The sequence below is a fragment of the Varanus komodoensis genome, unplaced genomic scaffold, assembly GCF_004798865.1.
Source record: "Varanus komodoensis strain SLA01 unplaced genomic scaffold, ASM479886v1 scaffold77, whole genome shotgun sequence".
NCBI lineage: Eukaryota > Metazoa > Chordata > Lepidosauria > Squamata > Varanidae > Varanus > Varanus komodoensis.
In genome coordinates this window covers 1672643-1699399 of record NW_025336442.1, presented here as the reverse complement: position 1 = coordinate 1699399, position 26757 = coordinate 1672643, and the positions used below count along the sequence as shown (strand labels likewise).

At 57.7% G+C, this 26757-nt stretch overlaps 2 protein-coding genes across 6 annotated transcripts; one reads left to right on the top strand and one right to left on the bottom strand.

The window, feature by feature from the left end:
* Positions 1-7103: 7103 nt before the first annotated feature.
* Positions 7104-15688, top strand: NTMT1 (N-terminal Xaa-Pro-Lys N-methyltransferase 1). Of its 4 annotated transcripts, XM_044453213.1 has the most exons (6): positions 7104-7118; positions 7228-7354; positions 7863-8096; positions 13285-13581; positions 14238-14490; positions 15187-15688. In XM_044453213.1, exons 4-6 carry the CDS (start codon positions 13420-13422, stop codon positions 15441-15443), a joined length of 672 nt encoding a protein of 223 aa, XP_044309148.1. In that variant the 5' UTR covers positions 7104-7118; positions 7228-7354; positions 7863-8096; positions 13285-13419; the 3' UTR covers positions 15444-15688. The 4 variants fall into 4 exon arrangements, with proteins under 4 accessions (XP_044309148.1, XP_044309149.1, XP_044309151.1 ...); XM_044453214.1 differs by lacking the exons at positions 7104-7118; positions 7228-7354; positions 7863-8096 and adding an exon at positions 10967-11042; XM_044453216.1 differs by lacking the exons at positions 7104-7118; positions 7228-7354; positions 7863-8096 and adding an exon at positions 11304-12111.
* A 567-nt stretch (positions 15689-16255) lies between these two features.
* ASB6 (ankyrin repeat and SOCS box containing 6) lies at positions 16256-24078 on the bottom strand. Of its 2 annotated transcripts, none has more exons than XM_044453186.1 (7): positions 23995-24078; positions 21458-21645; positions 20824-21005; positions 19098-19204; positions 18473-18581; positions 17627-17713; positions 16256-17352 (listed from the first exon to the last, which is right to left on the bottom strand). In XM_044453186.1, exons 2-7 carry the CDS (start codon positions 21568-21570, stop codon positions 16676-16678), a joined length of 1275 nt encoding a protein of 424 aa, XP_044309121.1. In that variant the 5' UTR covers positions 21571-21645; positions 23995-24078; the 3' UTR covers positions 16256-16675. The 2 variants fall into 2 exon arrangements, with proteins under 2 accessions (XP_044309121.1, XP_044309120.1); XM_044453185.1 differs by lacking the exon at positions 23995-24078 and adding an exon at positions 23311-23749.
* Positions 24079-26757: the final 2679 nt, after the last annotated feature.

Below are 26757 nucleotides of genomic sequence, written 5' to 3'. Positions count from 1 at the left end.
CCAACTTTGGCCACCTGAAGGCCAGACTGGGGAAAGTCCCCTGGGATGGGTTAGTGGAAGGCAAGCGAGTTGAGGAGGGGTGGATGGCACTCAAAAGGGAGGTTTTGGAGGCGCAAGCCTTGACAATACCTCTAGTCAGTAAGGTGGGGAGGCGGAGGAGAGCGCCGACTTGGAAGCGAAAGGAGGTGGTTAGAGGGATTAGATGAAAGAGGAACCTCCATAGGAAATGGGTACTGGGGCAAATAGACAAAAGGGTATACTGGGAGGAGGAGGCCCGTTGCAGGAGGATTCTTCGCAAGGCTAAGGCTGATTACGAGCTGAGACTTGCCAAGAATATCAAGAGCAATAAAAAGGCCTTCTTTCAGCATGTAAATAGGAAGAGGAAGGGGAGACAAGTGGTGGGACCACTAATAAGCAGGAAGGGGATCCAGTGACTGATATGAGGGAACAGGCACAGATGCTAAATGACTATTTGGCCTCTGTGTTCTCCCCAAAGCAGGACGGGGGGCGGGGGGGGGAGGGATCCGCACAGGAGATTAGATGAAGCTGGGGACTTAGGGGCATGGATTAGAGTCATTCCCTATAAGTCAAGGGGTTCCTCAGGGCATTGGACATTACAAAGGTGCCAGGCCCTGACGGGTTACACCCGAGAGTACTTAGAGAGTTGGCAGGCATTCTCTCATGCCCGCTGGCCTTCATTTTTGAGGCCTCGTGGAGAACGGGTGAAGTTCCAGAGGACTGGAGGGTGGTGTCAGTGGTCCCAATGTTCAAAAAGGGTAGTGGAAGGGACATGGGGAATTACAGACCAGTTAGCCTTACATCCACTGTAGGAAAAACAATGGAAAGGCTCATAATAGAGAGAGATCTAGTGATGCTAGATAGGGAAGGGAGGCTGGCAGCCACACAACACGGCTTCCAGAAAAACAGGTCCTGCCAGACAAACCTTGTGGAATTCTATGACAAGGTTTAGAGGTGGCTGGATGGAGGGGATGCAGTGGATGTGGTTTTCCTGGATTTCAGCAAGGCCTTTGACAAAGTGCCCCATGATATCCTGGTGGAGAAACTGAGGAGTTTCAGGATACACCAAAGCACTGTCCGGTGGATTAGGGCATGGTTGACTGACCGAAAGCAGAAGGTAACCATTAATGGGGAATCATCAGGATGGCGGCCAGTGACAAGCGGGGTCCCCCAGGGCTCTGTCCTGGGGCCGATCCTGTTTAATCTTTTCATCCATGACATGGAAGAAGGGGTGAACAGTCTGCTGATCAGATTCACAGATGATACTAAAACTGGAGCAGTGCCACAACTGAGGAGCAGATACTCCAGATCCAAAAGGATCTGGACAGACTATGGAAGTGGGCAGGAGACAACAGGATGGCGTTCAATATGGATAAGTGCAAGGTCTTGCACTTGAGGCACAGGAATGGGTGTCATAAGTACAAGTTAGGGGACAAGTGGCTGGAGAGCAGCCCTTGTGAAAGGGACCTCGGGGTGCTGGTTGACTGCAGGCTAAACATGAGTCAGCAGTGTGATGCGGTGGTCAAGAGGGCAAACACCACCCTTGGATGCATAGCCAGAAGTGTGGCTTCTAGGTCGAGAGAGGTATTACTACCACTCTATAGCAGTGTGGCGCAGTGGTCAAGAGCATGGGACCGGGACTCAGACAATCTGGGTTCGAGTCCCTGCTCAGCCATGGAGCCAACTGGGTGACTCTGGGCCAGTCACAGACTCTCAGCCCAACCCACCTCACAGGGTTGTTGTTGTGGGGATAAGATGGAGGAGGAGAATGATGTAAGCTGCCTTGAGCCCTTTGTAGGAAAAGACAGGATATAAATTGGAAAACAAACAAACAAACAAACAAACGACTCTGGTGCGCCCGCAACTGGAGTATTGTGCTCAGTTTTGGGCCCCTCATTACAGGAAGGATATAGCCAGGTTAGAGTCAGTGCAGCGTAGGGCCACAAGGTTGGTGGCCATTTTGCAGGGGAAGCCGTATGAGGCGAGACTGAGGGAACTGGGTCTCTTCAGCCTGGAGAAGAGGAGACTCAGAGGGAATATGTTGGCGACATACAGGTACGTGAGGGGATGTCACATGAAGGTGGGCAGAGACCTGTTCTCCCCTGCAGAGGAAGGCAGGACGTGCTCCAACGGAGCCAAGCTCAGGGAGCCAAGGCTCAATTTGGATGCCAGGAAGCATCCCCTGACAGTTAGGACCCCGAGGGTGGGAATGGGCTTCCATGAAAGGTCATTGAGGCCCCATGGGTGAGGGTGTTCAAAGACAGGCTGGACATGCACATGGTGGGCATGTCGTGAGCGAAGCCGGCTGGAGCTGGGGGTCAGACTAGATGGCCCGGGAGGCCCCTTCTGATTCTCTCTGTTTCTCTCTTTCTAATTCATGGATCCACTGGAAGCTGCTTTGTGTGGCGTCATTCCATTGTGCTGTCCAGCCCCTGCAGGGCTTTGTGCCATTCCAACCTGTCTGAGGATGGCAGGCGCCTGACCTGTCCCAGATCTGACACTGGAAGTCTCCGTAAGTGCAGGTGCCAGTGCACGTCTCCCAACCCTTTGCCTTCTCAGGGTGTAAGAGAAGATTCTGGTGCAGTGAGGATGCGACTGCTCTTTCAGGGCAAGGATAGTCAGTCCTCAGTCCTGGTGCACATCTGTGTCTACAGCATGAGGTGACCCTTCTCGTACTCTGGCCAGTTCCACCAGGCGAGGAACTGCTGACCGCACTACAGAGCGTGGTTGCTCACACGAGATTTTAGTTGTTTCTGCTGCTGAGACAACGTCCTCCTATATTTCTAGCCAGAGAGAGCTCCAGCCAGCCACACTTACTCAGAGCTGTCCATGCCTCAGCTGCCTTCCCTAAGTTGACATCAGTAGGATCTTCTTGCTCAGATCTGACCCCATCAGGTGGCACGTGCTCCCCCACGAGGCTCAAGGAGACCCCGAAGGATGGGAGAGGCAGCAACAGAGCCCGCTGCAGGCACGGTGCATGTGATTGGCTGCAAGCTCCGCGATCCGCCCAGAGGGGCTTGGCTATGAGGTGGGACAGAGACGCATAAATGGAACGGCTGGAGGAAAAGGGAAATCCACGTTCCTGAACTATGAGTCTTGTATTCCACTTGAATCAGAGCTGGGAGAATTCACTGCATGGACCCATTCATTTGGGGAGAAACAGCTTTGTAGAAATGTCCATCTCCACCCCATCCCAAAACCCATTTCACCCATTCATCAGCCCCCTCAGAGTTCAACAATTAGATCTACAGAAGTTCACATGCCTGATTTCTGATTCTCCACCGCTTCCCCATGCACGTAAACGATGGCACCAGCACCCTGATGCCGGCGGGTCACTCTCCATAAGCACCCCTCTTTGCAACGAGAGAGAATCTTTCCCGTGGCCACTGGGCGGTGAGGGGCAGGGCTCCATCTCATGGCCAGGGGCGGCAGGAGAGGCTGGTGGCTTTGGACAGCCTGCTTGGGCGGCTGCTGGAGGGCTGCAAAGAGGCCCACGCCAGGAGGGGGGTGTTTGGCAGCAGCATGCGTCTGAGAGGCACCAAGGGGGCGCGCCGTGTCATTTGGGGGCAACGGATGCTGCTGTCACGGATAGCGCTAGCCGCTTGGGTTGTTTATCTGATTGCTCCTGCTCAGTGGTGCAGGTAATTTTAGATGCTGGGCTTAATTATCTGATTGCGCACACGTGTGTGTGTCCCTTACATGCATTAATTCAGTTGTGAAACACACAGCTAATGTTAATCTTCCACCCCCTCCAGCTGCCGGTCCATGTGGGACTAGCCCTCCCATGAAGCAGAGCGAGCCGTCTGCGGCAGGCGGCGGAGAGGCAGGGCCGGCCGGTTGGGCAGCTCCTCCTGCCCCTGCCAGAAGGGCCAGTGCTGCTTCCCAAGGGCCTCCAGAGGAGGCTCCCAAAAGCTGCCGGCTCGCTTGCGCACCGCGGGCTCTGCCACTGTGAGAGCGGCTGGCTTTCTGGGGGCCCCCTGCCCTGTTTCCTCCTCATGCCCCTTTCTCCGAGATAGCCACCCTGGTTCAGTGGACTGCCCTGCAGCCGTACGAGGAGCTGAGCTGGTGGCACCAAGCGAGAAGGGAAGGGGGTGCGTGACGGGTGGGGGGGCGTGAGGACAGGTGCTCGGTGGCCGTGGTGCTGTGCCTTCTCTCCGCTCAGGAAGCCAGAGCGAGCACCTGGGGCTGTTTCCACACTCCACGGCACATTCTCCCTGTACAGTATGTCAGGGCAAAACCGACCCAATCATCTTTGCCAGCTCTAGTAGAACGGAACGGAATGGAACGGAACGATAACTTTAAGCTTGTGCACTTCAGCATTTGCAATTCCTTTGCATCATAGAACCATCCCGACTATAAAGGAATAAAGAAGAATTTGCTTCTGAGCCCTAAAAACTCATCCATTCAGAAGGAACAGTTGACACTTAAGATCAGAATAATAAAGAGGCTGGGCTTGGGGGACGCTTGGTCAGGTCCCCCTTGACAGCCCTGTCTTGCAGGGCTGTTGTGGAGATGAAATGGAGAAGAGAGGACTCCTGCAAGCTGCCGCTGGCTCCTTGGAGGAAAGGGCCAACCAGGATGCGACAGGAAACGGTGTGCCGTCAGCTGCCATTCGAACAAGTTTAAGAAGCGGAGGGCTGCCAGGGTGAGACGTGCCAGGCCCACAGGCATCCCCGCTGATGCAGGGCCTGAGCCCAGGCCGGTGTAACTCTGCCCACACTGCCCTCGCCCTGTTCGGGTGCCCCTGGACCAAGGCCAGTGTGGGCTTCAGCCCCGGCACCCAGCCCTGCCGGCCCTACTGTTGATGCGTCACAAGGATGGAACCTGCTGAGGTGCCCCAGCTCGCCCCGCCCCTCCTGCCAAGGGAAAGGGCTGCCAGCGTCCCCCCAGGACTTGCTGTGGCCCCTCCCGGCCGAGGACAGCCAGGGAGCGGGGGTCCAGAGCGTGGGCCTGGGACTCGGGGGATCAGGCCTTGCAGCTCACTGGGGGACCTTGGGCCAGTCAGACTCTCAGCCCACCCTACCTCACAAGGCTGTCGTTCTGGGGATGAGACTGAGGGAGAATGATGCGAGCCGCTTTGACTTCCTTCAGAGGAAAGACGGTAGCACATGAAGGGACAAGCGAGCGAGCACATGCCTCCCTGCCTTTGGATTCTCTGGCACACGTCTCCAGCGGAACGCGCTTGGCGTGAGCAGCACAGGCTGCCCCCCGAGCCCTGAGATCGCCCCGGCCGTCTCGAATGGGTGCCTTCCATCAGCTGCAAGAAGAGGCACTCGAGTGATGGTGCCGGCCCCCTCTGCAGGACACGCGCGCCCTCCGCTTGCTCAGCAGGGCTCCCCATCTTTTCCACCCCCCCCCACAAAGAAGAGGTTTGATCCAGCATGGATGTGTGAGGACTAGAAAGGCACACAACTGACTCACTTACAGGAACCAAAGCTCTGTGCTTTTGCCCAAGCTGCTGGAAAAGCACAGAACTGTGGCTGCATTATATTGCATGTGCTCGCCAACAGACAGGGGCTCCCGTGGCATCACTGAAACAGTGTCCTCTCCATGCCAGCCCAGGCAGCTTGGGGCTGGTCATGCCGCTCAGCCTCACCCACTTCGCAGGATTGTTGTGAGGACAAAAGGGCGAGGAGGAGGGCTGGGTGTGCTTCTTGGGGTTCCTCACAAGGGGAAACGGTGGGAGGGAAATATAATAATAATAGCCCTAACTCTAACCACCACCATCACCATCAGGCTTCCATGGAAGGTGGTGGAGGCCCCATTGGTGGGGGTGTTCAGGGACAGGCTGGACATGCACTTGGGGGGCGTGTCATGAGCAGAGCCCGCTGGAGCCAGGGGTCAGACTAGATGGCCCAGGAGGTCCCTTCTGGCTCTGTTTCTCGATTTGCTTTTGACTACCGTTACATGCATAGTCCCGTGTTGTTATCCTCTTGCCCAGGCAGCATGCACAATCCTGCTTCTCTCCCTTTTATCTTGACAACAGCCCTGTGAGGAAGGCCAGGCTGAGAGGCAGCGACTGGTCCGACTTCATTCGGTGGGCTTCATGGCTAAGTGGATTTGAACCCAGGCTTCCCCAGGACCCAGTGCACTGTGCAACACTGCAGATCCAGAAGACCCCCCGCTGCAGCTAGGGTGGCCAGGAATCCTGCTTCACAGGGGGCGCTGCTCCCCGTGAAGGTGTCTGACTCAGGTAGGGCTTGAAGACCAAGCATGAGGGAGGGGGAGTCTGAGGGGGGCAGAGATGGATGGAGCTCGTGGAGACGATGGGGTTGCGCTTCGCCTTAGCTGGCCCTTGAACAGCCCCACTGGACCGAACGGGTCCCTGCCCTGAGCTAAGATTAGCGCAGGTTCCAGCCCGGGATGCAGCCTGTGACCCTCCCATCCGGGGGCTCCGATGGGTGAGTCTTTCGCTCGCATCGAGGCTTGAAGGAGGCTAGGCGAGACCTGTTCTGCTTTCGCCCTCCTCCGGTGTTGAAATTCATGTCTGACTCACTTCACCCAGCCTCCAGCTGCCTGGCACCCTTTTCCTCTTTGCACCCTGCGCCCTTTCCGCCTCCCCTCCTCTGCCTCCGAAGCCTTCCCCTCCCGCTCTCTCTTTTCCTTCTTTCTTGATATGCACAGAATCGCTGGGCGCGATGGGATCGTGCGCGGGGCGCTACCAGGTCCGCAGCCGTGCGGCGCTGAGCGCTCGTCTCCGAACAGCGGAGAGGGAGCGCAGGGAGGCAGGAGGAGAGGGAGGCAGCGAGCGAGAGAGATGGGGAAAAGTTTCCAATCCATTAACAAAGGAGGGAAGAAAGTTGAGCAGAACACAGCCGCACAGATTAAAAGTGGAAGGCGCCAAGCCGCGCCAAGCCAGCGGAAATCCAACACTTCCCCCATGCGGCCGAGCGTGGGTACTGCCGGGCTGCCGGGCACCGGAGCTCCGTTCCGAGGGGAACTGGGGAGGATGCAGCCGCAGCAGCAGCAGCAGCAGCAGAGGCGGGAATCCGCCGGGCCGAGGAGGGATGCGGGGTCGCGGCTGTCCTCCGGGCGCGCACCCGTCTGCTATGAGGCAGCACGAGTCTGCTGGATGCGCAGCTCGGAAACGAGAAGAACAGGTGAGGCCTTTCATCGCTCAGGGAATTTGGCGCTGCTTTCTGCTTGCAGCCCTCTCGTGTTTTCCCACTGCCCCACCTGGTGTTCCGTTTTCTTCCTTTCCCGCTGCAGCAAACCTGTTGAGGAGAAAAAGGCGGAACGGTTGCAGGAGCCCCTGAGCGCTCCAGACACTAAGCGCTCCGACGGGCAGCTGGAAGGAGCCAGAAAGAAAGGGGCGAAGGGACGGGAAGAACAGAAGGTAGCGAAGGGAGGAGGAGGAGATGAAGAAAAATCAGAAGGACGGACAGATGGATGGAAGGGGGAGCGTGTGTGGGAGGGAGGGAGGAAATAAAGAGAAGGACAGGGAGGCGGAAAATGAGAACGGAATAGAAGAGAGAATGAGAGATGGGAAGAAGGAAGGGAAGATGTGGATGAGGAAGGGATAGAAGGAAAGGAGGAGGGGGGAATGGAAGGAAGGAAATATGAGAATGAAGGACATCACCCTGCGTAAGAAGCCCATATATGTGGGAGAAGGAATTCAAGGAGAGTTCTTGGCAATGGAGGGTTGCCATGAGATGAAAGGTGGGAGAGGAAGGCACAGAACCCCAAAAGTCCGGACATTAAATCCCCATCCTGGTGGCTATCCTGTCTCTGTGCTGCCCGATAGCTGAAGTTCCCCAGGCAACTTCAGGCCATTGCCATAACAGCGATGATGCTGTTGATGTAACAAGAGGCAAACGCGGGTTTTTAATTAACTTTCCTTGCAGCTGCAGCGCCTCTCCCGTGTGCCCAGGCAACAGGGCCTTTGCCCCAGGGTGGGCATTCAGTGCCTGGAGCTTCGCCCCGCCTGCTGCTGGTCAGCCTTCAGCCAAAAAGAAGCCAGACCCTGCAGCCGACACCCGATTGGCCCCTCCCTGGCTGGCCACTGATGACCAGTACGGGCAGCAGAACCTTGTTGCCACAGTAACCCCGGCTGGACCTTCCTCGCCTCTCTCCGCCAGGTAACGCTTCCGATCCTCCCCCTCCCCCACCCGAGACTTTTCTGCTCTTGCAGAGCTTGCGAAGACACCCCTTAGGACAGAGGGAGGGGCCAACTCAGGCCAAAACGTGGCCTGGCACAGGTGCCCCCTCTTGGGTGGTGTATCCACTCCCGCTCCCAGTCTCCACTGTAAAGGCCCAACCCATGGGGCCGAACTCGCCTGGGGACAGGGCTCAACACCAGGCGGCTCCTTAGGGTTCAGGCGGGACCCTGGGCTGGGGATGCCTCATCAGGACACCCGCCTCCACTGGGTGTCAGACCGTTTGTTTCAGGGCTGGAGGCAAGGCTGAGGGTTCTTGGGGGGCCATGTCAGGCACAGGAGGGGCCAAGTCCCCCGATGTGCTGCCCGTCGCAGTGCTGCCTGCTGCGAACCCGCCTCCGGCACATGGCGCCCCTTCCAACAGGCTCGCTCCCGGGGGCCTTCTTCGCAGCTCTGCTCCGCTCTGGCCAGCTCCAGGCCACGGCTGCCTTGGCGGACCGGATCCGCCTCCCAGCCGGCCTTCCTCTCCTCCTGCCTTTGCCGCTCGCTGGCAGGACCGCCTTCCCAGGCCGCACGAGGGCCGCGGCGTCACTGCTGCCGCCAGGGCCAGCTCCGGCCTGACTGCACCACCCGTGTTCACAACACTCTCGGCTCAGGGTGTTCACACCCATCCGCTTCCTGCCCGCTTTCTCCACGGCTCAGCTTTTGCGCCCTGAGTGACCCGGGAGGTCTTTAAAGGCGTCCGCAAAAAGGGTGTCGTAACCTGGTGCCAAAAAGATGGCAAGCTCGGTGCCAGGCGGGCTGCAGCAGGGAGTGTGTTCCAGAGGTGGGGCCACCACAGAAAAGGCCCTCTGCTAGTTGCCACCCTCCACATCTCGCCAGGGCTTGGCACCCAGCGGAAGGCCCTGGAGGTTCAGCACAGTGTCCAGCTAGATCAGATGTTGCTGAGAGCCAGACAAGGGGCCGGACTAGAGACCCGAGTTCGAGTGCTGACTCAGCCAGGAGGCTTGTGAGGCCCCCACACCCTGCAGGCCCTCGCTGAGGATAAAATGGAGGCGGGGATGGAAGGACGTGAGACACCCACATTCTCCGCCTGGAAATCCGGCAACCAAGCCTGCAATAACCATGAACAGAACACTGATTCCACTTTTCACTGATCACTTGGGGAAATACTTCTGTTTGCTGCTTGGCAGAGTACGGGTACCTCCCCCCCACACCTGACCTACACCTGTTGCAGTAGTTATCATGTATTTTAATGCCTATCTTAACCTACTTCAAGATATTTGATTTTCTTGGTGGAGATATCTTTAAATATGGTCAGCACTATATGCATCTATTAATGCTGATGATTAAAATATTACATCTATCAACTTTGCCCAGTCCATTTTTCACCTTGGAGTAATATTTTGTAATGCTACTGCACACTCCGTTTGTTCTTTTGTCATGATGATGCTGTAATGGTTTTAACTGGTTTTCATTAAGGATTGACAGAAATGTTGTAATAATTGTGTGTTTGATGCATATTTTAAGTCCTTTAGGGCATGTTTGGACAGAGAAGTCCTGGAAGTGCAATGCTGCGGGTTAGAAGACTTTCTTTTATGTAAACTTGCATAGGTTGTGCACTTAATTTATATAATTTTCCTGAAAACTGCTTATGTATATTTTTAAACAGGGTCAGCAGGATAAGTAAACCAGAGATTCTATCAGCCACCTATTTAGACCCGGCCGGTCCAATCTCTGAGAACAGGACAGCACAACATGGTGCTGCTGAGTTGACCTGTTTGCCCTTATGGTTCTGAACTGGTTTTTGCTGGTTTTGATGCATGCTTGGTGGAACTGCTGTAGCCATTACTATGCATTTTAACGTAGATGCAAAGGCCACTGCGGGTGCCACCCGATGGGCCCGAGACACAGTCTGGATCGCGGCAGGAGAACTCGGAGTCTCCGCTATGAGCTTGGAAGGGCTCTCCAAGGTCCCGCACCGGCCACAGCTCCAGAGCTGGAAAAGCGCCCCGGAGGTGGTGCTGGGGAGCGCTCTGGGGGAGCTGTGAGGCTTTGGCATATGTTGAATCAGGACCAGTGGGCTAGAAACCTATTAAATCATCAGCAGCAAAGGGTTTCCCGCACATTCCTCAGCCAGCCTCTCTTTCTACCCTGTCCGTACAGAGGAGCATCAAATGCGGTCACTGGCATACACCTCGATTAAATAAAGCAACATTCTACCGGCCCCCATCAGTCTGTCCAGCTGGCCACTTAACCCTTCAGCGCAGGTGCGTTAACAAGGTGCGCGCTTTCCAAATCTATGAAGTAACCAAGCCGGTACTTTTCCGGCCTTTCCTCTCTTCCTCCAGCGACCCACCCGCTCCTTCAGCAGAGCGCGGCGCGGAAGATGAGCGATCCAAACCTACGCAAGGCACGGATGGGGGGGGTCAAGGCGTGACCCCCCCGTGCCATCTCTTCACCTTGGCGGGAAGCCAACCGGTGCGACCGAGGCGTGGCCTCGCCCCCCCCCCCCGTCCTCCGCGTACTCCCGGCCACCTCTGCTCGTAGCCGGGTGAGCTCTTCCGCCACAGGGAACGAGGAGGGGGCTCCCCGCCCCCGCCCCACACCCGGCGTGGGACGGCCCGTCTTGAGCGCTGCGCCGGAGCAACACCCCCGTGCGCTCGCCTCTCCCCGCCGCGGCGCGTCGCTGCCAGCCGCGCTATGTAAGGAAATGGCGTGCGCGGGGCGGAGACTGCCCGGGCCAATGCGCGGGGCGGGGAGCCGCGGCCGGCCGAGGAGGCGGAGGCGCTCCGGCGCGGAGAGGGGCGCGGCGGCGGCGGCGGCGGCGGCGGATCCCGGCCTGCCAGCCCCGGGCGCCCCGGCTTTTGTCCCCCTGCTGCGCGCCCCCGAGCGCCCCTCTGGCTGGCGCGGCGCGGCGCGGAGCCGGTGAGTTGACGCGGGCGAGCGCGACGCGGCCGGAACGCGTCCCCACGTGGCGCGCGGGCGCGGAGGCAGGTGCGGGGGGAGGCGGGCGTCCCCCGTCCTGCAGTGGGGAGGAGACCCCGGTTGGCCCTGCAGCCCCCATCTCCCTCCCCGGCCCTCTCCCACCCCGCAAAAGCCCATGGAAGAGGAGGGGGGTTCTCCTTTCTTTAAAGTGGGGGAGTAAAGCCCCCCCCAGAAGCCCGAGGAAGAGAGCGGCCCCCTCCCTTGTTTTGAAACGCGGAAGACCCCTTTCTGAAGGCTAATGGAAAAAAAGGAGCAGTCTCTCCTTTGTTCTGAAGTGCTGGTGAAGTCCCCCCGCCCTCCCCCACCAGTTGCTTCCATTACAGGGGTTCAGACTTAGCCTGACACCCCAAATCTCTCCATGAGGCGCAAGCATACACATGCAGACACACTTGCTATACCCCATGGAGAGCCAGGTTTAATGTGAGAATCCCAAATACGGCTCATCAAAAGCATCTGTGTTCCTGAGCATGGGCAGAGTGACTCATCCTCTCCACCCCTGTTCCAGGCTGTGATGGCACTTGGGATAGCATTAAACTCACTTTCCTCTTAGCTTATAGACCTGCTGGATTCTAACTGCTTCCTGGAGCACTGTTCATGCAGGCTGGGGGATCATGGGAACTGAAGTCCTGCACATCTGGGTGGCACCAGGTTGGAGAGGGGAGGTCTCAGTCACTGTGTGTTAGTGGGGGCAAACCAAAGAAGTCCTTTTCTTGCAGGTACCTGGTGTTTTCAGCTGCTTGGAAATCCCTTTAATCAACCATCTTGATGTGCGAATGAATATAATAGAATCTCTAATCTCTAGCTAGCTGGGAATGCTGGGAGTTGTAGGAATTTTTCCCATCTAAACAGGCATAGAATGGTACCCACACTGGTTCACATATGGAAATAGTTCATATTTCAGAATCTTTCTTCCTGAACTATTCTGACTGCAAAACATGGAAGGATGGATAGATAATCTGGAAGCAGTAACAGGGATCTGTACCTGTGAGGCCTGGGTCTCTATACAAAGGTATATAATCCTGGCAGTGGGACAGTGTCAGCATCTACTGAGTGGTTAAGAGGGATTGGGGCTCAAAGTTAGCCTTCTGTCACTCCCCCACCCAGTTTTTGTTTGTGAAAGGTGACTGTACTGCTATAAAACACATCTTCACTTGCACTATAAACCAGTTCCAGATAGGCATTTCCCCCCCAGTGGCTGATGGCACCGGATGAGAACATGCAGCCTGTCTAAGTTTCTAGTCCTCAGCTGCCAAAACATTCTGTTCTTCCGTCAAGCATCCTTGACCCAGCCAGCTTGGGAGGGTTGCGGCTTCTGGCCCAGCAGGTGGATTTGCAATTTGTGAGTAGTTCCGAGCTGGCATGCAATTAGACCGGCCGGAGAGCCAGTTTGCAGTCGGAAGCATGACTGGCTGGTCTGCCTTGGACCGGCAGTGCCCCTCAGAGCCGGCGGAAGAGCCTCTCCATGGATCTGCCGGGCCACCAGACAGAGAGAACCTGGAGCAGCCCTCTCCTCCTCCCCCTCCTCCCGAGCCCATTATTCTGGCCGGGCGCCGGCCGTCGCTCTGTGTGCGCGCAGTGGTGTGACGCGCTCCTGTGCTTGGGCCGAGGGGGCGCTCCTGAATAAGCAGTGCGTATATATAGCCCGTCTCTCCTGTCAGACGCCCCTTCTGGCTTAGAGCCCCGCCAGCTTTTCTTTTACGCTGACACCTTTTTTCCACGCAGCCGGCTTCGCTTTTTTCCTACTGCCAATTATTTCTATTTTAATGCCGCTGGATATTTCTCAGGTGCTGCCAGATTTTGTTTTCAGCACATTTGTGCCAGCTTCTGCAGCTGGATGCCTTCCAGCTCAGTCGGCCTGCAAGCCCCATCCATGGGGATGATGGGAGCTGGAGCCCAGCTCATCTCGAGGGCTCCAGTGTGCCGAAAGCCGCCCCAGCACTTCCTAAACACCTACTTTGGGGAGGGCTGCATGGTTTGCCCAGCCTTACTCTCAAACGAGTTTCAGTCTGAGCGTTCCCAAGCTGGGGCTGCCAGAATTTCAAACTACAATTGTTAGCGCCCTCGTATCACAAGGCCCTTGGGTCTGCTGGCTTGGCATGATGGCAGCTGTAGTCCAAAACGCCTCTAGGGCACCAGGTGGGGGAATTCTGCGCTCGCTCATGAACTTGTTTGGTCTTGGCAGGACTTCCCTCAATGAAATAATCCCTAGCCAGTCGGTGCGCTGGGCTGCCATCGGAGACACGCTTCCCCTCTCTTCTCGCTTGAGACATTGCGCCCCTGCGGCCCCGTTTTGCTGTGGCCCAGGAAAAGCGCCACCATGGCAAGCGACGTCGTGGAGGATGAGCTGGAATTCTACTCTAAGGCCGAGAAATACTGGAGGGACGTCCCGCCCACGGTGGACGGGATGCTGGGTGGCTACGGGCACATCTCGAGCATCGACATCAGCAGCTCCCGGAAGTTTCTGCTTCGGTTCCTGCGGGTGAGCAAGGGTCGTCCAGAGCCCAGGAGCCAGGAATGTGGGGCAGCTTTCTTTAAGGGCCGAGGGAGAGCCCTGAGGCTGGTTCCACCCCAGTGCCCCGAGAGGCCCTCAGTCAGGGCAAGAGCCTTGCACAGGTGTGGAGTTTATGCTCTTCCTTGGTTTGACAGCTCCTTTTTGGAAAGAGATTCCCGTTAAGTCCCATTTATTGGAATGGGTCCACTCTCAGGACTTGGAAGTTCATTAGGCAAACAATTATGTCACTGTTCTCCTGAAATAAGGGTCGAGGTAATGCTGCTTCTTGAAAAGGAAGGAACAGCGTGTGAGCAGGGCCTTCTGGGCAGTGGCACCCACCTCGGAAACGCCCTGCCTGCATGGTGCAGAGGTGGGGGGGGGGGACTAGGGCATCCTGGAAGACCCATTTGCCTGTTCAGGTTTTCCCTGCCTTACAATGGACTAGGTTCTTGCTCGGTTCTTGTTTCTGTTGTAACGCTCTGATTGGTTGATTTTGATTTCTGTGGGTTGTGCCTAGTTTTTATATTTAAGTTTAGATGTGTGGTGGAATACTTTTAGGGCATTAGGTGTTAAAACGCAGTATACAGAAAACAAAAAGCTAAGCTTTCTTCAAGGTTCCGCCCTCATTGACCATTTCCATTCAGGACGGACCGGCCAGAACCGGAACCAGCCGCGCACTGGACTGCGGGGCTGGCATTGGCCGGATCACCAAGCGCCTCCTGCTGCCCCTGTTCAAGGAAGTGGACCTGGTGGATGTGACGGAGGACTTTCTGAGCAAGGCCAGGTCCTACCTGGGCGAAGAGGGCCGGCGTGTGAGGAACTTTTTCTGTTGCGGCTTGCAGGACTTCAGCCCCGAGCCCAGCGCTTACGACGTCATCTGGATCCAGTGGGTGATAGGTGAGTGCCGGAGCAAGGGTCGGGGTTTGGAGTGGCCTGGAGCTGCCCGGTCGTTGCTGGGCGTCCCCGCGTGGTGTGAAGCCTGCCAGCTCAGCGCACGCTTTCTCGGCCGGCGGGGCTGGGAGGAAAGAGGCTGCAGTGTCCCCGCCGGTTCCCTCTGCCTCGGTCGCCTGGCCAAGCGCGAGGCAGGGCGAGCAGCGTCCAAGGGGCTGGCCGGGGGCAAGCGGCTCTGCTTCCCACCGTCCTTCCAGGGGGCTGAGAACTGTGCACAGACCTTGCCAAGTCAGCTACGGGGGGGGGGCGCTGGGGTGCCCCCCGGCCGTTCTGAGGCTGGTGGGCACAGCTAAATGTTGAGGGCGCGATGGGGCGCTCTCACTGGATGGCACGCCTGGCCAGCCACGGAGGCGGCTGGTGGAGCTGGGCGAAAAGTCCTTGGCTGGGAAGCGTGCAGGTGAAGCGCCTTGGCAGCAGGATAGTCCCCCACCTGATCGCCCTGGTGACGGATTTTGAGAGGCTCGGACAGGCAGACGAAAATCAAGAGGCAGGAAGCCTGGTGGAAGCCAGGAGGGGGGTCTGGACGTCAGGGCATTCAGGGCACCCGGCGTGGACCCGGATGGGCGACTGCACCGTCTCTGACCCCACCCGGCCAGGGGGTCATTTCTCAGCATCCCCCTCCTCCCCCCTTTCCCCGAACAGGACACCTCACAGACGACCACCTCGCCAGCTTCCTGAAGAGGTGCCGGCTGGGGCTGCGGCCTCACGGGATCATCGTCATCAAGGACAACATGGCGCAGGAGGGGGTCATCATGGATGACGTGGACAGCAGCGTCTGCCGGGACCTGGACGTCGTCCGCAAGATCATCCGGCATGCCGGCCTCCATCTCCTTGCCCAGGAGAAGCAAGAGAACTTCCCGGACGAGATCTACCACGTCTACACGCTGGCCATGAGATGAGCCCTGGAGCCCGGGGGGATGGCTCTCTCGGAGGCGTCGCCGGGCCGGCTCCGGGGATGGAGGGCCAGGGCGGAGCGAGCCAAGGAGACGGTGCAGAAACCGGAGGGCATTGCGGGGATCATGGTGCAGATCCGCGGTCTGGGGCAGGGGAAGTAAACGCGAGCCGTGCCTGGCCTCCCGAGCTGCTGCTGTCGTGTTTCTTGTCAGAGGAAAACCCACCAAATACACTTTGTATGTTTGCAGGGTTTCTTGCCATGGCTTTGAATTATGTTTCCTTCCCGTGATGGCCCAGCTTCCATCTCTGCCCAAGGGATGGATGCTCCGTGAAAAGTACCTTGCCAGGGATACAAGCCGGGCTGCAAAAAGTGGGCTGTGCTGGCTGCCTGTTAAAAGCCTACAATTCCCACAATCCCTTGCCATTACCTGTGCTGCCTGGGGGTGATGGGAGTTGGAGGCCAAAATGTGGCCTGGATGAACCAGGCAACATCTCTGTTGGGCTTTTCCCTGGGGAAAAAAACCCAACCTACTAGGAAGTTCACGAGGCCTGTGTTTCTCCTGCAGCCCCAACATTTTCCTTCCGTCCGTCCGTCCGTCCTTCCCTCCCTCCCTCCCTCCTTCCTTCCTTCCAAACATTTCTATCCCATCCGATGCACAAGTCTCAGGATGGCATTTTAAAACACTGCCTTTTAGAAGGGCTTCCTCTTTTTTTAAAAAGGGCCACTGGGCGCAAGGCAAAGCACCTGCTGCAAAGCGCTAACCTCTCTCTCTGGCTAATCCGGCCGGCGTCACATACAGAGGCGGAACAGCTTAAGTGGTGCAGACACATCGCTTTAATGGCTCTAGAGGCACTGTTGTTGGGGCCCCTCTATCCTGGAATGCCGGCGCGGTCGCCAGACAATAGCGAGGAGCGTCCCGAACGGCGTGCTCAGCTTCCACGGAGGCTGGCCCGAATTCCTTTTGGTCACAGCTCTGCCGCAGCTCTCCCCGCTCAGCCGTTCCGCTTCCGATGACTTAGACCCAGAACCCAGCCCCTCCAAAGAGGTCCCTGTCCTCGGAGCGACACATTTCCACATGCCGTGTGGTGCAGCCTCTTCAAGACTCACCAGCAGAAGCGTCCATGCACAGGGCGAGATGATTTGGGGGATGACGCCTCGGACGGGGGACGAGGCCAAGCAGAGGCCGAGCCTGGTGGGCAGTCGTGTCCTGGAACTGCCGTCCAGTCCCTGCCCGGCTCACGCGTCCTCTTCTGCGGAGCTGCTCTGGTCGAGGAGGAGAAACCTCTTCAGCCTGTCGGGCAGTGGCAGCGCCTCCACCTTCTGCTCCACTGGCCAGGGCCGGAGGCGCCGCCGCAGGTAGACGCGGCACAGGTGCTTCAGGGTGGCCGGGGAGCGCTCCAGCTGCTTCAAGGAGGCGAAGAGGGCCCGGATCTTCTCCCCGTGGAACCGGCAGCTGCTCAGGTCGACCTCGAAGTTGCTGGGCAGCCGGACGGTGGGCGAGCTGGCCGCCATGAGCTCCAGCGCCGTCTCAGCCTTCTGCAGGAGGTCCGCCGAGAAGCTGTCCTTGGCGGACTCGCTGAGATGGGCGCAGAGCTGCTCAAAGACGACGTGGACGCCCGACCAGCATGAGGGGCCATGCATGGAGCAGTTGTAGGAGGCCCCCGACTCCAGCAGGAAGCGCAGGAGCGGGAAGTGGAGCCGGAAGTTCTTGAGGCAGAGGTGCGTGAGGGACTCGTAGGACGGGCACTCGCTGGGGTCGGCCCCGTGGGCCATCAGCAGGCGCGTGACCTGGAAGCAGAAGTGGTGAATCATCTTGGCCTCTTCCGGGTCGCCGCCCACGGTCTCCCCAAGCAGGAAGATGATGAAGCTGAAGGCCGTGTCGCCGTCCTTCGTGCTGGCTCTGGCATCCGCTCCTGCGGGCGAGGGACAGAATGGCGGGGCTCTGAACCGGCCGGGGCGCTGCAGCCCCTCACCAAAGCGGCCGCCCAGCCTTGGGCCGGCGACGGCCCTTCCGGCTTTCGTGGGTGGGGATGCAAGGCGGCCGCCGAGTCGGCAGACTCGGGGGCCCGTTGGTGATGAGCACCGAGGGGGTCTCAGCTGCATTCCCGTCCACGCCCGGATACTGCTCACGGCACAGAACTTCGGTGGCCCAGCAAGGGAGCATCAAGAGGGGGCGGGGGCGCTCACCTCCTTCCAACAAAAGGCGAATGTTTTCTGTGTTGTGGATCTGCACCCCGTCGCTGCTGGCCAGGGCATGCAGCAAGGCAGTCTTGCCTAGGGAGAAAAGGCGGGACGCATCAGGGCTTCCCGGGAGGCCTATCGGAAGACTGAAAGGCCCCCTCCCCATATTTCCATCAGTAACAGGCCCCCCTCAGCCTGCAGCTGCTCTCTTCGTGGCTCACCAGACTGGCCTACTTTTCCTGACACAATCCCGAGGGAGGGGTCGAAGCACCCCCACCCCCCCACTCCAACATACTCTGGTAAAAGTGATCTGGAGGTATGTCAGGTGTGTGTGTGGGGGGGAGGGCATATTTCCCTCCTCGACTGCAGGAGGAGCCCTGCTGGTTGAGACCAGGACCCTCCTAGCCCAGCTTTCTGCACCCCCCACCCTGGGCCATCCGGCTGAGCACAGGACCCCACAGACAGGACGGGAATGCAATGGCACCCACCCACCCATGCTCCCCAGCAACTGGCACACATCAGCATGTGCATCTGATCCTGGACGTAGCACCATGTCATGAGGACTAGCAGCATGGACCTGTCTCCTCTTCTCCAGCTGGGTTCCATGACTCCATCCAGTGGAAGTGGCTTTGTGCCTGCCCTGTGGACAGGCGTCTCTCCGTGCATCTGCCCTGGGTCTCCCACCAGGCAGCTCCTTGTGGGTTGATCTCCAGAGCGTGGCCGATCCAGAGCTGGGCAGCGGGATATTGGCACCTTGGTTTTCGGCTCCCGTCTTAATTATGCCCAGGGTGGAATTTGCCCTTTTCCGCAGCAACCATGCGCCGTCGCCCCAAAGCGGAAGGGGGCACTGACCGTGTTTATCCGCTGCGTTGATGTCGGCCCCAAGATCCAGGAGTCGCCGGAGGCAGGACAGTCGCTCGGGCTCCTCGCTGGCCAGATCCAAAGGGCTGCTTTCATGGATCTAAGCAACAGGGGAGGACAAAGACAGGGGCACCGTGTGTGTTTCCTTTTAGGGCCGGCCTCTCCGAAGCTTTTAGTTCAGCATTTCCTGAACTTCTCCAGAAGGAGCCTAGGAGAGCTTTTCCAAAATGAAGTCAAGCATCTGGGACTCTGGTAGCTTTTGCTCCTATGGACAAGCATGGAAACAGCCCGCAAACGGGCTTCCGGCCTCGGGCTGGGAAAGGCGCAGTGCCCCAGCCAGGCCTGCCACGGACCTGGTGCGTGCCCAGAGCGGCTTCTGGAGGAGCAGCGGCGGCGGCGGCGGCGGCTGTGCTTCGCTGTTCCATCCCTGTCCTCTTGCCTGGCCTGGTGACGGAGGTGGCGAAGGCCCCCTCCAGCTGGCTCCTGGGGAAGGGGGCGCCAAGTGGGGGTGAGGGAGGGGCCCACAGGACACCCCAGCCCAAGAGTGCCCCAAACCAAGCTGGCCCCAGCCCTTCAGCGGGCGCATTTCTCTACCGCGCCCACAGTGGCCACTCACCCTGTCTCTCCGATTAATGTCTGCGCCTTGCCGCACCAGCAGCTCCACCATGTCCGGCTGGTTCCGCAGGACTGCGATGTGCAGAGCTGTGTAGTAAGTGACTGGATCTATTCGTTTTAAAGAATTGGAGTAATTACATCAGGGAAAATGTAATGCTTCACTTTTCCCTGTTGCGAGGATTAATATCCTGCACCTGGATATCAGGGAAAGCCTTGGCACAGATGACAAGAGGGAGAAAACTATTTAAAGTCATTTCACCCAGCTCCCCATGATCAATAAAACTAATCAAACCCTGCCTGCAGTCGTATGACCTGAAAGACACGACATGAAAGGAAAAGGGGAAGAGGAAGGAAGAGGAAAATGCTTACCACTATACACAGTGTCCCTGCAATACGGGAGCCAGCACGACAGGAAGCATCCTGCCACCCTCTTGCGCCCCATAGCCTTCAGGAGGGGTCAAAGGCCCTCACACAGACCATCAAGCCAGCCTCACCCTGAGGCAGCCATGTTGCTATGGAGACGGCCTATACGGAATCTGAGTGTGACATCACATGCCTGGAACATCTGTCTGGGGTTGTCCCATCTCTGTGGGAAAGAGGCAGAGGGCAGGAACAGTCCTGCACGAGCAGGCTTTTGAAATGGTGCTTTTATGTTTGCTTTATGTTTTAAGTTTTATTCAGCTGGATTTTATCCTTCGCTGCCACGGGCCCCAAGTTTCAGGGGTGGAGTGGTCTGGTTGGGAAATGGAGTCACCAGCCTGGGGGCAAGCGCTCTCCTTGGCGGGAAGGACCTCTGGCCTGCTTCTGAGCCAGCAATGGGGAGCAGGCCCGGGCAGACCTTAACCCCCACAACAGGCCACAGCTTGGGCACTTTCTAACAACTACCGTGCAAATCGTGCAATTTGTGTCCATTGGGAGTTGGAAGGCACCCATTCCCGTGTGTTTTGCTCTTGTTCCCTTCGCATCTTTTTAACATTCATGTGCAAACCTTGGTCCATCTTTGCAGGGGAAGTCATGAGCTGGCTTCACTCAGGAACGTTTTGCCACCGGGGCAAAGCTGGCGAGCCACAACCCAGGGGGCAAGCCCCGGCACTCGGACGGCTTTTCAGCCCCCGCGGGACTCCTCGTGCCCCCGTCCTCGCAGCTTCCGTGCACAGGGAAGGTGGCGCTGCAGCATCGCCAGGGAAACCAGCGTCACAGTGCAAGAAAAGCGGGCGCGTCCCCTTGGGCGGCAGAGGCGGTTTCTCCACCTGCCGGAACACCAGGGACGCTGCACCCGCCACTGCCCAGGAAAAGAGCAGAGTCCAGCTGCGGGGAACTGGGCCACCCCTCCTGCCAGAAACGACACCGGCAAGAAGGCAAACGACCCGGCTCTGGCTTTCTCCCCTCTTCCACTCCCGAGCCTGGTTCCTTTTGTGCCGTGCCTTTTAAACAGGGGGGCCTCATTCTGCATCTTTGTCAACTATTCGGGGAGAGCTCTTTTTTGGTGCAGGGGAGGATCTGAACAGCAGGGTAAAAATGCTGTAAAGGAAAGAAGAAAGAGTGACAGAAAGGTGGGAGCAGAGAAATGCACCTCCAAACCAAATCTGCTCCCCAACCCAGAAAACAAAGAATGCTGAAAGATCAAAATTAAAAAGGATGCGGCTCTTGCGTGCATTTGTCCTTCCTATTCCGGTCTTTGCTTTTTTTGCCACGCACGGTGCAGGCCCCTAGGCAGAAAAGCCCACCTTCGAAAATGATGTCTGCCCCGTGGCACAGGAGGGCTTCGGCCGCGTGGACCAGACCAAGTTCCGCCACCTTTAGCAAGGCGTAGCTCACGCCCTCCTGGTAGAACGGCGAGCGGGCCTCTCTCTCCAGAAGCTCATGGAGCACCAGAAGGCGGCAGTCATCTTTGGCCAGAAAGCTGGGACTTTAAAAATTAAAAAAAATAAATAAATGAAGAAGGTAGATTCTTGCTGCTTTTTTGCTCCCCCCCGCCCCCGCTGCCCCACTCCAGTGGCTTCTTGATGGCTTCCCTGACCCCATATCTGTCTTGAATGGACTTTCCCAGCCTTTTCCCCAACTTAGGAACATCGCTTAAAAGTTAAGCAAGATTCCGGTGTAGGAACTCCACAAATTCTGCTGAGCAGAGCTGTGTTGTTGAGCTATAGCTATGCCACCTAGAAACAAGGTAAGATTCTAGCCCTCATGGTCCTGATAAAGCAGCTGCTTTATTTTATTTTTACTTGGTTTCATATCCCACAATTTTTCCTCTCACAAGGAACCAAGGTGGCTTACACAATTCTCTTGCTCCTGTCTATTTTAACATCACAGCAAGCTGGTAAGGCAGGCCGGGCTGAGACCAAACAACTCAAAGGTTACCTCTCTAAAGTCTCCTGCCGCTCGGGATCTTGCAGGCCCAAGCAGCCCAAGATCTCGTCCACCAATGGCTGGTACTCGAAGATGATCCTACGGAAGCCGTGCAGAAAAGGCATCGTCCTCCCGGCAGAAGATCATCCAGAAAGAGCCTTCGGTCTCCTGGCCAGGTGCAAGTTTCCTCTGTGGCTGATCTGGAAGATAGAAAGGAAAGAAGGAATTTCACACATGTGCTCGGAAGGGCTTTTCTGCACGGAACAGTGGAGGGTGAGGGCTTGTTGACACTTGCACATTACAGCTAAAACTGCAGTTCAGAAAATCTAAATACCAAAAATAGCTTCTGATGATTATCAGGCAAGGAACCAGGTCATGTCCCCCTCCCACAAAAAAACCTCCCGACGCACGTGCCGCAGATGCCAAGGCAGTGCGGCAAAGGAGGGGCATCCCGGACCAGGCCGGGCTTCGGAAAACCCTTTGGGTGACACGCTGGATTCCCCCCCCCCACCAGATCCGGCACAGGCTGCACGGTGCCACTGGGCACAGCCGTGCCGACAGATGTCACAGCCGCCCCAGGCATGTCAACCTTTCTCCTCCCAGGGCCAGCTGGGCTCCAGGCTGGTAGCCCGAACATGGATTGTGGCCTCCCCAACTAAGCCTCAAAGCCTCCTGGGGCTCCTCTAGGGTGGGGGGTTGGGCCTGGCCTCCTTGAAGGAGCAGCCCCACAGAAAGAATCCCTGCCATTTAATTCTACTGGCTGAGGCATGCTGGGACTTTTAGTTGCAGATGGATGCATCCAATACCTCTTGTTGGTAAACCATCTGGAAAAAAAGAAATCGCTCAAGAAGTTCAAGATTCTAGTCCACATTAGGGAAAATGCCAACCAACATTAGTGGAAGCTATTAGGAGTGCAGAGAAAAGAGGAGGCAAGACAGATGTCCAAAATTACAGATGACACCCAAGTTAGTGCTACGCAGAGTAGACCCCGTGAAAGAAATGCGACTCGCACCATGCCCGCCCCGACTCTTCTTTGCCGCTGCAACGCAGCAAGGAAGGGGGCGGGCAGTCGCTCCCCAGGGAGGCCAAGCAGCGGCTGCCCAGGATCCGCAGGCAGGCACACTCCTGCGGCACACAGAACCATCCCCTGAGGAGGGGCCGCCTCGGAAGGGCCACCTGCTCCCTTCCTGGGGGGGGCGGGTGTCCGTGCAGCTGAGCTCCTTCCTCTCTCTCAGCCCCGGCGGTGGCCGGGAGGGCTCCGACCCGACCCGGCTGAGGCCGAGGTACTTCGTCGCGTCCCAAGAGACGCCGCAGACGGAGGTGAAACGCCAGGTGCTTATGCCTCCCCATGCTGGGGTTATGCACTCCAAATTTCCCTTTCAAAGCCTACCTGTGCCGGCCTGTCATTCGGGATGCTGGGAGCTGTAGTGGAACGTGGCCAGAATAAAATGCACATTCATTCCCTCATTTCCCCCACTGTTGTGCTGAATGTTCAGTGTAGGCTCCCTGGGCAGAGACCTTTTGGCGTCTTATTAAAAATGACCATCACACTCGGCACCCCTGATGTTAGCAGCAGCCCATCAAACGAAGCCCTTTGTTAACATCAAAGCAGCCCATCAGTTCCATTCCTGGACCCAAGCATTCCCCATTCTGGTCTCCCTCAGCTGTCTGACTACAAACCCCATCCTAACACTAGGGTTTCAAAGAGGGACAGGGGATCAAATCTGGGGACTCTGCAGTCAGAGCTACCGTGAATTGCACCTGTCTCTGTCCTTACAGGGAAAAGCAATACATCTAGCCAGCTTGGATCAAAGGCTTTAAAAGAACACAAGGCATTTAAATTCATTAATGCTGCGGGTGCGTACCTGGGACGTGGCAGGTTGGGACTTTGGGAAATCGCTCCGGGCACCACCACAAAACGCCTAGTGGGTGGATCACTGCTTCAGCCTCGGCCCCTCATGCCCACGGATCTCTGATGGCATCTTATTCAAAGAAACCTTTTGCGGTGCGTTCTCTGGGACGCCACCACAACCCTTTAACAGTGGGTGGTCCAATTCGTCCAATGGCTGGGAATCCTATAATTCCCGGGATTTCACAGCTAGCATGGGACTGCCGAAGCTGTCGGGCTTTTCCTCCCTGTCTGAACATGCACAGGATCACGCCTAATGGGTCAGCTCCGAATTACGAGTCATTTTCTCGGAGCTGTTCTTGATGTGTCCACTCGAAACAAAACAAACCGGAGGCTTGCATCTCTCCCAGTCAGTGACGGCCGCGGAGACGAGGACGAGGCAGAACGGGACACTCGGGCAGCGAACTGGCAATTCCCACTTGGGCCAGGGAAGCCCCGCGCGCAGCCCCGCCACCTCCAGCAGCAGCAGCAGCCGCAGCGGCGGCGGGCCCTCCCCGCCGCCCCCGGCCGCCCCCCCCCGCGCCGCGCCGCCTGCGAGCGTCAAACCGGCGGAGACCAATTCCCCCCGCCCCGGCCATGCGGGGTCGCGCGCCCGACGGCCTCCGCCCCCGCCCCCGCCTCCTTCCTGCTGGAGTCTCACCCGCCGCCTCGCAACCAGAAAGCGCCGCCGCCGACACAGCTTCGCCCACCTGCATCCTCCCGCCCGGCCTCAGGAAGCGGAAGCGGCGGCGGCGCCCCGCCGGGCCCGCGCGGTCAGGAGCCGCGGCGAGGCGCCTCCCGCTTCCCCGTGCCCGCGGCGCGCCTCCCCTGCCCTCTGCAGGCCGGAGGCTGCCTCGGGCCGGCCGGCCGGCGAGCCGCGCCGCGGGGCTCGAGGAGCCGCAAGAGGGCGAGCTTCCCCCGGGAAAAGCCACCCGGCGCGGCGCCTCCCGCCGCCCCCTTCCCCGCGCGGGAAACGCCGTCCTTGCGCGGTGTGCGTTTCCATTGCGCTCTCGCGGCTGTTTTGGGCGCGGAAGGGCTGCGGGAAGGTCCGTTGCCTATGCCGGGGGGGGGGGGCTGAACCCCCGGGAACTAAATCTGGCCCACCAAGGAGAGGGGTGCAGTTCTGGCTCTCCGGTACCCCAGAAAACCATGCCCAGTTCCCGTCGCTTCGTCCCACGACCACGGGTCGTTTGGAAACTTCCTGGATTTTGTGGGCTTTTCCTCATTTTTAAGGGTGCGCTCCGAGCATGTTCAAACCGAAAGCAGTCCAATAAATCCCCAGATTCCCCTGCAGGGAGGTGGACTTAGGGACGCTGCGGTCAGGACATGCATCGGACTGCGCCCCAAGAGGAACGCCTGGTAACGGCTGTAAGAGCTTTAGGCGTACCTTGGAATAAATATTACTGAACTCCGTGGGACTTCCGCCCGAGTGGCGTTTCCTTTTTTGAAGCGGGCAGTCCTCAGCGCCAGTCCAGCACTGAGCTTCCATGGCATGCGAGGAAAGAGTGGTGGGGAGGGAAGAGGGGGGAAATATCCGCCAAGGCTGGTAAAACAGCCTTGCCTCCTCCTCTCATCTTCCTCAGCACAGTTACTGCTGTGGACAAGCTGCAGAATGAGGAGGCTTCGGCAAGGGCTGGTGGAAAATCCCCCCAGCGTACTTTCCTGGCGGCCACCGAGGGTCTTGATCTCCTCCTCCCACCTGGCCTTCTGTCTGGCTCCAAGAAAATCTACCTGGTTTGTAAGTTCTGCAAATTAGAACAACACCCATATCCCCCGTGTGGATGAGGATCAGGCCTTGGAATTGCCGTGGCTTTTTTGTGACTGCAAACACAATTCGATTGAAAAAGTTGCCATTTACCTTTGGGGACTGCTAATATAAGCCCCCAGTTTGGACTCTTATCTTGAGAATTAAGCTGCCCTTTGACATGTCCTGGATTACTTGTTCTTTTTAAAGACCTCATTTATTATCAGGTTCCATCTGTTTCCAATTTATAATCCATCCCTTCTCGTTTGAGTTGCCTTTATTACTTTCTCCTCTTCCAGGCCTCCTTCCTCATCTAGCCCCAAAACTTTGTTTCCTCCTGCCAGGATGCCCTCAAATTTTGCCAGGTTTCCTGTTCAGAATGCTTTGCTTGTTTTGAAAAAAAGGCCTCTGGTGCTGTCCTGGCCAGAGTTCACCAAGGGAAAAAAGGCCCCAGGACATCCAGCGAATGGGCACGACCCAGCTCAAGTCAAGCATTTCTGAATCTTATTGATGAAATGGGTGGTTCTTGGATGCAGTGCCGGGGACGCCTCTTTCGGCACCTGCCGGCTCTGTCCTGCTCCTGGTTTTTGTTCCTAGATTATCATGTTTATCCATTTCCGTTCGACGGCTCGCATCCTGCAAAGCAAAGGGCCACCAAAGTACATCATTATTTAGGTTTCAAAGCCAAGCAGTGGCTTTTGCCTGTCCGAGCTCAGACCCTTCCTCTCTGTCTTGGACTTCAGTTCTTGGGCACATGGTGACATGGAAAATTTGGATGTGGCCGTTTCTGGCCCCTGTGGCTGCCTCCCTGCCCCCAGAAAGTCCAGAAATGCCTGTGGCTGCATTGACCTAGAAGGAAGCAGTCGAGGGGGAGCCGCTTGCTGCGAAGCAGGGCCCCCTTCCATCCCTTTTCTCTGCTTCTGGCTGCTAAACTTGCTTTCATTTTGTGTGTATACATATGTGTGTGTGCATGTGAGCACATGCATTTACTATAGTGTTCTTTTAGGGTTTTAATTTTCGAAAACCAGTTGAAGAGCTTTGGCTGCCGGACGGGACAGAAATATGATACATGGCACTCAGTGGACTGAGGTGTATCAAAAGCAAGCCGAGTCATCCACGTCCCCTGCCAGGGGGCAGAAGGCAGCTGACATGCTGAGGGGCGAGGGGTCGTCCTCCACAGAGGACCTGGCCAGGAGCTAATCCAGGAGTGCAGTAAGCAAGCGATGGGGGGCGGGGGGGGGAGAGGAGGATCAGCGCCTCAGGAGTTAGCCACTTCAAGTGCCATTTCCAGGAGGGCCAAAAAAGGGGGGCGTAAAGAAGTCGAATGTGACATGTCTCCCAAATGCCCCCAAAGGTGAGTGCGCACGTGTCCACCGCAGCAGCCCGCGACGGCGCATGTGCCACGAGACCCGGCAGGTGCCAACGCGCGCGCGCCCCCGGCCCCCCAGCGCGGGCTGGGCCGGGTGCCGCCCCCCCCCCGGCCCCCGCGCCCGCCCCCTGCGATCGCAGGAGCCTTGCTGGCTGGCGGGCAGGCCGCTGGCCGGGGGAGCCGCCCAAGCCCCGCGCCCCCCTTCCGCCCATCTGGCGAGTCCCCGGCCGTTCGTAAAAATAGCAGTGCTCAAAATGCTTTCGTTACTGGCCCCTAAATGCGCGACCTTTCACATTGGGCCGCCGACTCTC